Raw genomic sequence first — 8,038 nt, 5'->3', positions numbered from 1 at the left:
CGACTCGTCTGGGAGCTGGGAATACAATGTGTTGACCGGGATAGTGCTCTTTATAATGCCTTCCTTGCTCCTTGAGTATGTATATCTTATGTTGGTAACTCTCCTTCTGTCCGCTGTTAGCAAGATAAGGAAAATACCAAAAACATGTTTTTGTCCCGACAGGCTTTGCTAATGGTTGTCCATATCGAGGTTAATATTTGGAGTCATTGGATCATGATTAAAAGGTGTATGTCCTTTCTGAAAACTGTACTTCTGAGTATATCTATGTAATAAATAATGTCTTAATGGAGATAAATACACATGGAGGTCATGTGCGTTATAGGGGGGATACTGTCTCCTTAGGCACCGCAATTCGCTAGGCAGAGTTGCTTCCCTTGGGCATATCAGAAACATGTGATTGTGTGTTCGAATCTGCTCGTTGGTTTCACCAAAGTTGTTAAGGTCTAAGACCTGCATCACTTCAGACTTCGTCCCACATCAAGCTTACATGCCATGATATAACTGGAGTACTCACTCACTCACTCACTGCAATATATGGTCCATATCTTACGTATTAACCAAAATGGAAATGGGTATATGTTTTAGGAATATTGTCGGCATTAACGAATGAGGCATATCTTTTACATAATATGGCACGTAAAGGAATGAAAACAATTTCTGGTCTTATGTTATCCTACTGACTGCTCGTTTGCTAGGTTCACTATTAATGTATTACATGGCATTAGGACACTCTTGATTAGTCCGTTGATAGTGCTACCAGTGTATCTGTAGCTGAAAGAAGACAAGAACGCGTTTTTAGCGAAAGAAAGAAATCATCGTTTGCACATTACAAATGTTACACACATGCGTACAATACATTAGTGGCAATGAAAGCAAAAACTGTGCCAGATGTACAAGAACACGTCATATAGTTAACAGTGAATAATATTATTAAATAATTATTAGACTAGACTGAGCTCAGGTTGTTTGGCCGTCGGGTAGACTTCTTGAACAGAGTCGTGTACTCTGTATAGGACGTCATACTTATTGTTCTCTGGCGTTCGTAGTCTTCATGGCAGCATCCACAACAGTGAAGTAGATATTGGAACTTCTTTCTGAAGTTCTCGCTGAAAACACAGTACAAAAGAGGGTTTGCAGCAGAGTTGATGTACCCTAGAGTGGTAACGAACACAACATACACCCATGACTCCTCAAAACGCTGTGAAGAGAAAGTGTTGTAGAACATTAATACTTGATGAGGGGAATAGCTAAGGAAGTATATTACAACACTGGCAATTAGCATTTTAACGACGCCTTTTCTTGCTTTGATGGCTTCCGATGTCCGCCCTCCTCCCCGCTCATTCCGGTTCCTGTTCACATTTCGGTGAAGTTTCTCCACGCCGACAAATAACCTTTTGCCTATGACGATGTAACAAACTAATTGGATTGTAAGCGGTCCGAAGTAGAAAAGTGCTGATTCTGTGTACTTATAAGCTTTCAAGTAGTCAATGCTGTTATTACCGGGGAACTGGGTGTAACAGAAATATTTTCCTGGAGCCACTAGGTGAACGGAGTTGAACAATGCTGTAGGAGTGCCGCACACCAGGGAGAAGAACCACACAATGATGATGACGACAAATATACGTCGTTTGGTGCACACGATGTGGGCTTTGATTGGAAACACGATGGCTATATACCTGTAAATAGAAATGTATCCACTTTTAATACATATTTAAACAAATATAATTAGGTGACACCCCAAGGGAAATTAGTTCCATGTGATTTCCTTCATCTCAAAAGTCATGCATTATTAAGAGAACTATAAATATAAAATAGGCATTAGGCAAAATGAACAAGCCTGTCAGAGTAATCATTATCGTAAAAAATATGTATTCAAGATGAAGGAAAAAGTAAGAAAAAATTATTTCAGAACTATATACAAATGAACTGGTGAGGACGTCCATTGGCCATACATATGATTTATGTTCGATGCTCAGTTCGTTTAATGTCTATAGATTACTACTTGTCTCAGAGACTCTTATACACAGAGACGTGTGTACTTGCTGCCAGACTGGTGTAATAGCCTTTTGACATTGCGGGAGTATCAGCCCTATCGATTCCAATAAATATGCTGTAAAATAGGGCTGTAAGGCCATTAACGCTTCTTAACCGCCATAATTATGGTACGTGTGAGTTTTACAGCGCCTTATGAACAACACAGCACACAATATCATTTCTTCATTATGAAGTGGTATTACACACAAGCTATCACATTTCACGAAAACTGCAAACACTGTGATACCAATTTTACGTTTATAAGGAGAGCGGTGATTACACCTCAGGACACAAATAATTAAATGCAACTCCCGCACTGTGCACGGATTAGCTATGAACAGCACTAAGTCTGAGAGGTAGGTGTTACTCAAATGTAAGTTTCGATGAAAAGATATTATGCCATTCCTAGATGAAACGCACCGTTCCAGCCCATTCACTTCCACCTTTGGTTGAGTGAGTGTCATTGGGTGAATTAGTTTTAACGCCGCTTTGAACAGTATTCCAGTTATACCATGGCGTGTCAACTTACTGCGGGAGGAAAGCCGGAAGTGATGCAGGTCTCACGTCTACCATTCGGTGACAACCACGTGCACGGGTATGGTGCTGACAAACCTAGAAACGTAATTAGACGAATAGGGATTCGAACCCACGAATTGGCAGAAATCCGAGAATGCATCTCTCGAAGTGTGACGTTCTGCATGTGTGTTAAAATAAATTGTTCCTGTCTCCCACAGGCTGTGATTGGACGACACTAAATACAGCAATCATTGGTCCTAGGCATCAACAGCAAACATATGGCGGAACATGCAGTTTGTTTGTGAGATTCAAATTGCTCTCGTCAAAATTAACACCAGAGCAGTGTGTTATAAAAGAGGACAGTGAAATCATCGCATCTGTTTCATAATTAGATATATGCTTTCAGAGGGACAAAATTGTATGATAAGAGGGTTCACGTCTTTGAGAGGCATTTGACTTAACTTATCAGCTGCCAACCTCTCCTTTATGCTTTATTCCAATAGCTCACAACATTTACTGCACAATCGAGCATATTTTTTCTACCAAGATATAAAATAGCGTTATCGACTCTGTTGTTTGATTATTTTTTCAAAACGTTTGCATCGGTAGACATGTGGAGTTCATGTCCAATCAATGACAAAATGATGTCCAACCTTGACGCATCAGTGACCAACTTGATGTCCGATTCAATTCCCTATTTTGACTTGTACCATATGTTTCCGTGTTTGTTAAGGAGAACAATTGAATTGCATTTGCATGTGTTTGTGACGGGTGCCACCGGTGGGGCAAATACGTTCACCTTTTCGCGAAAACATGGTATGATCACTATATGATAGCGGTTCATAAACATATGCTTATCATACAGTCGGAATCGTCCAATGAACTCACAGTAGGGATCACAAAACAATGTTAGCTCTAAGACTAACTTGAATGTTAAAGTATGGGAGTTACGATGGTCTTAACGCTGTGGCCGATTTGTACAAGTTGGCCAAGCTATATTACCATGGTCTGGTCATTATCGGATTCGGGGCCATGATGATAACACACACTCAACCAGGTAACACATTGTAACTACCCCATTCTTGACGCAGTACAAGCATCAAGAACTGAGGATTACATTTTTACCCCGGATCCCCAACTGAGAGCTTGGAATGCGTGAGTGAGTGAGTATGGTTTTACGCCGCTTTTAGCAATATTCCAGCAATGTCACGGCGGGGGACACCAGAAATGGGCTTCACACATTGTACCAATGGTGGGAATCGAACCCTGGTCTTCGGCGTGACGGGCAAACGCTTTAACCACTAGGCTACCCGACCGCCCCCTGAGAGCTTGGAAATAAAATAGATATGATAGAAAAGTTGTGTAGCACCTGAGTGTACACATTAACCTAAGAGATAAATCTTGTACGACATTGGTTGAAGCAGACATGCTTTGGTTGAAATGCAGACGAAGTGTTCCATGACACCCAAGGATTTGAACTTAAGCCCAAATTTAATTATGTATCTGATTGATATTTTTAAATCTAATATCCCATTCGACCACCAAATATACTTGTGACAACCAGAACAACATGTTACATTTACGTTTCGTGCTTTGGGACAATGTAACGTTTGGACAAACGTTCATGCTAAATTTCAAATTCCCACAGCAAAGACTGGCGTCACTATCATCCCTTGAAGGGAGTTCCCGATAGCGTACATTCTTTGATTACAAAATGTGCGTACGACATTTGAACGGAAAAGAATTTGAAATTCAGTTAATGCTTGGTTTCAAAAGATTCGTTGGAGACCATTAGTCTGAATGTATGTGGTGCACGGTTTAATTTGTGACCAAGAGGATGTCGGGGCAAGTCAAGCGGTTGACTACTTTTCCCACAACGGTATCTGTCTGCAACAGTTGTAATTGTTCAAAGGAACTGTGGAATTACCCTAAGGCGCGGACCATTTCAGATTCGGAGAGCGGGGAGAGAGGTGTCAAAAATATTATTATGCTTCAGACTGTTGATAAAAAAGGATATTTTTGCAGGATGTTTTTTCATCATTTCGGCTCATCGATTTAAAGAAGTATCTGGTTTTTGCAGCTGTAGGTGAAAAAAATATCCAGTCCCCTTACAAAATCCCAGCCCCTGCTGAATCGTTCGAATGAATACCTATGCAAAATACTGTGATGGGTATGGAGAGTGTCCATTCTTATACTATAGTCATGATGTTGCTTGGACATTTTTACAATGCCAAAGTCCTATCAGATGGGTCACTGTCCATTCTCCATAAATCGTGAACAAGTACAATCTTATATATAAATCAAAGATGCTCAAAACGAGCCTTGAGTTCAATTACACAAACCCTTCTCATCAATAATGCTGTATCACTTGACGGGGGCACGGGTGGCCCAGTCGTCTGACGCACCGTGATTCGCTGTGCAGAGTTGCGTCCCTTGGGCACGCCAGAAACCTATGATTGTGGGTACGTGTCCCGGTTCGCCCCGATTATGCTTCTAGATTTGTCAGCACCATACCCGTGCTCATGGGTTTCACCGAAGTGGTAAACGTCTGAGACCTGCATCACATCGGGCTTTCCTCTCACATTAATCTGACACGCCGTGATATAACTGGAATACTGTTAAAAGCGGCGTTAAGCCCAACTCACTCACTCACTGTATCACTTGCCTGGGAGTTGTATGCGTGTTATGCTATATCAGCCAAGCAGCAGTACGGTAACACTGCTGAAAATGTCTTACCATATAACTATTGATCTAATGTTCACATGTGCACAATCCAATGAGCAATGATCCATTTCATCGGGATACGATGCCACGCAAACATCAACGTCAGAGCGCCCGGGCACCCAATCCACATTTCAGTGATTCTTACGTGTATGGTACTTAGGAACTATTCTCACCAGGAAATATAGTTGAAAGAAAAAATGAAATACGGATTGATAATAGGTGCATGATCAGACATTGTGATAATATAAAAAATGGTTATATACAGTGAACTAAGTTTATAACGCCCTGGCATTTATGTACTGGCACTGACTTATTTTTTGGTCCCGGTCATCTGTTGTATATATGTTTATAACGAACTACGTTTATAACGAACTAGAATTAGTAGTCCCTTTAACGGTTATAACCGTTGTTTACTGCATATGGGCATATTCATTTGTGGTGGTCTGAGACTATATACTACAGTTTCATAAAGGGGGCGCTGAATCATTATTGGTTATTGTATTTGTTTATTTGTTGTTAAAATTCGTTGTTCGTTTAAATTATGTTAACACGTTGCTTCCTCAGTTTGATATTGGGTTAATCGCCACTTGAGCGTTTCAATAACGACGATTTAAATATTTTTCATTCAGTAATACATAATTTTAATTGTGTATGTGTTCTTCAATTAATAAATATTTCTAATTATTTTTTGTATGATTTATAGGAATTACATTAACATCCCTCAGGATGCGGTTTATTGACTACGAAAAGGTGAAAGCGTGGATGGAATCGCGTACCCAAGGTCGCCTTGTACCAGCACACATAATAAACCGTTGTTGTATTCTCGAAACTTTCGAATTTAAAAAAAACCTAGTTATACTATCACTGCCACTCTAAGTCCCCAATCTGCAAAGGCGACGCTTCAAATATTATTGGCAATGGTTCTGGGTATCCTGGTTAAAATGTATGTTCCATGTCTGTATATAAATACAGTAAAGTACGGTTATAACGAACTCAAAGGGGCTGCTAATTTTAGTTCGTTATAAGCGTAGTTCGTTATAAGCATATATACAGTATAACAACAGCAAATAGTCGGGACCAAAAAAGTAGGTTCGTTATATCCGTCAGTTCGTTATAAGCGTGTTCGTTATAACCGTAGTTTACTGTAACAATTACTTGTGTCCTGGTTGTTTCCAAATTCAAACTGTATGAAGTTTGCACAGAGAAACACCACAGCACATTTCTCTGTGCCATGAAAAGAAAACCACACGTAAAATAATGACCTCTTGGTTCTCTGGAAACACTCAGAGCCAACTGCGAAACCTAGCGATGGGGACGGTGGAATTTGTCATAAGTGATCACTTATTAACTCTAATTTGTTATGAACGACATAACTGGGGTTGTAACTGGCATTATCCAATTTTCTCTGACGCACACTGTCCAATGACCCCCATGTATCATCGTGTCTTCACACTCCCGCACAGGGAGCCTCGGATATTGTTTCAGTGTTCTGCGGAAATGTTTGAAATGCTTGTACAGATGGCTTGGCATCAACATTGTTTTTCAACTGTGTAAATGTACGGCAAATCTTTCCAAATGGCTTTTGCGTTCCATAATTTGATATTTTCATCGATTTTCAGATTACTGGTGATCTCTGAATAACTGTTTTGTCGTCTTTATTTTTATATTTCATTAATATGTGCTGACACAAAACAGCTGCCGATGTAAGCAATGCTAAATTAAGTTTGGAGCAACCATCCATACCACACCTGGAGGACCAGATCCTTCCACGAAATTGTATCTTAAAATTACACATTGTCAATAAGAATGATCGTCATAACCAACTAAAACAAACAAGTAACACCATAGTAGTGTCGATATAAACAACGACTGCGTTACATCAAGACCGCCTTTGTGGTCAAGTGGATAGAGTGTCTGCCCGGAAAACGGAAGGTCGCTGGTTCGATCCCTCGCAGCGTCATACCAAAATACGCTAAAAGTACGTGTTACCCTGCCTTGCAGTCGGAATTAAGGAAATAAAACATAGACTGTTAGGCTCGGAGTCAGTATGCTGTATCCGAGTTGGGTATCTATGTTAAACAGCGGCAGTGGCGTCTCATTCGGCTGGAACTATGAAACCAGAATTAGTCCGGACTAGTATAAGCATACACACACACGCACGCACGCACGCACGTGTAAGCACGTCGCTTCATAAATGTAATGTCTTGATCGCGACGTTAAATCCCATTTCACCTCACCTTGGGGTATCTAGGTTAATCAGCGACAATGGTGTCTCATTCGGCTGGAACTATGAAACAAGAATTTGTCCGGACTAGTATAAGCATACGCACACACACACACACACGTGCAAGCACGTCGCTTCATAAATGTAATGTCTTGATCGCGATGTTAAATCCCATTTCACCTCACCTTGGGGTATCTATGTTAAACAGCGACAGTGGTGTCTCATTCGGCTGGAACTATGAAACAAATATTAGTCCGGACTTGTATAAGCATACGCACACACACACACACACGCACGCACGCGTGCACACACACACGTGCAAGCACGTCGCTATATAAATGTAATGTCTTGATCGCGACGTTAAATCCCATTGCACCTCACCTTGGGGTATCTATGTTAAACAGCGACAGTGGTGTCTCATTCGGCTGGAACTATGAAACAAAAATTAGTCCGGACTTGTATAAGCATACGCACACACACACGCACGCACGCGTGCACACACACACGTGCAAGCACGTCGCTTCATAAATGTAATGTCTT

At 40.7% G+C, this 8,038-nt stretch overlaps 1 protein-coding gene across 1 annotated transcript in view; it reads right to left on the bottom strand.

Moving 5' to 3' along the window:
- Positions 1-905: 905 nt before the first annotated feature.
- Positions 906-8,038, bottom strand: part of LOC139469294 (neuropeptide receptor 15-like) — a 65,299-nt gene continuing 58,166 nt past the window's right edge. The window contains exon 2 of the mRNA XM_071251436.1: positions 906-1,676. Within this exon, the coding sequence (XP_071107537.1) occupies positions 947-1,676 (730 nt within the window). The 3' untranslated portion in view covers positions 906-946. The remainder of the gene's footprint in view (positions 1,677-8,038) is intronic.

Source organism: Haliotis cracherodii, unplaced genomic scaffold (genome assembly GCF_022045235.1).
Source record: "Haliotis cracherodii isolate W230 unplaced genomic scaffold, xgHalCrac1.p SCAF_1, whole genome shotgun sequence".
Classification (NCBI taxonomy): Eukaryota; Metazoa; Mollusca; class Gastropoda; order Lepetellida; family Haliotidae; genus Haliotis; species Haliotis cracherodii.
This window is presented reverse-complemented; position numbering and strand designations above follow the sequence as displayed.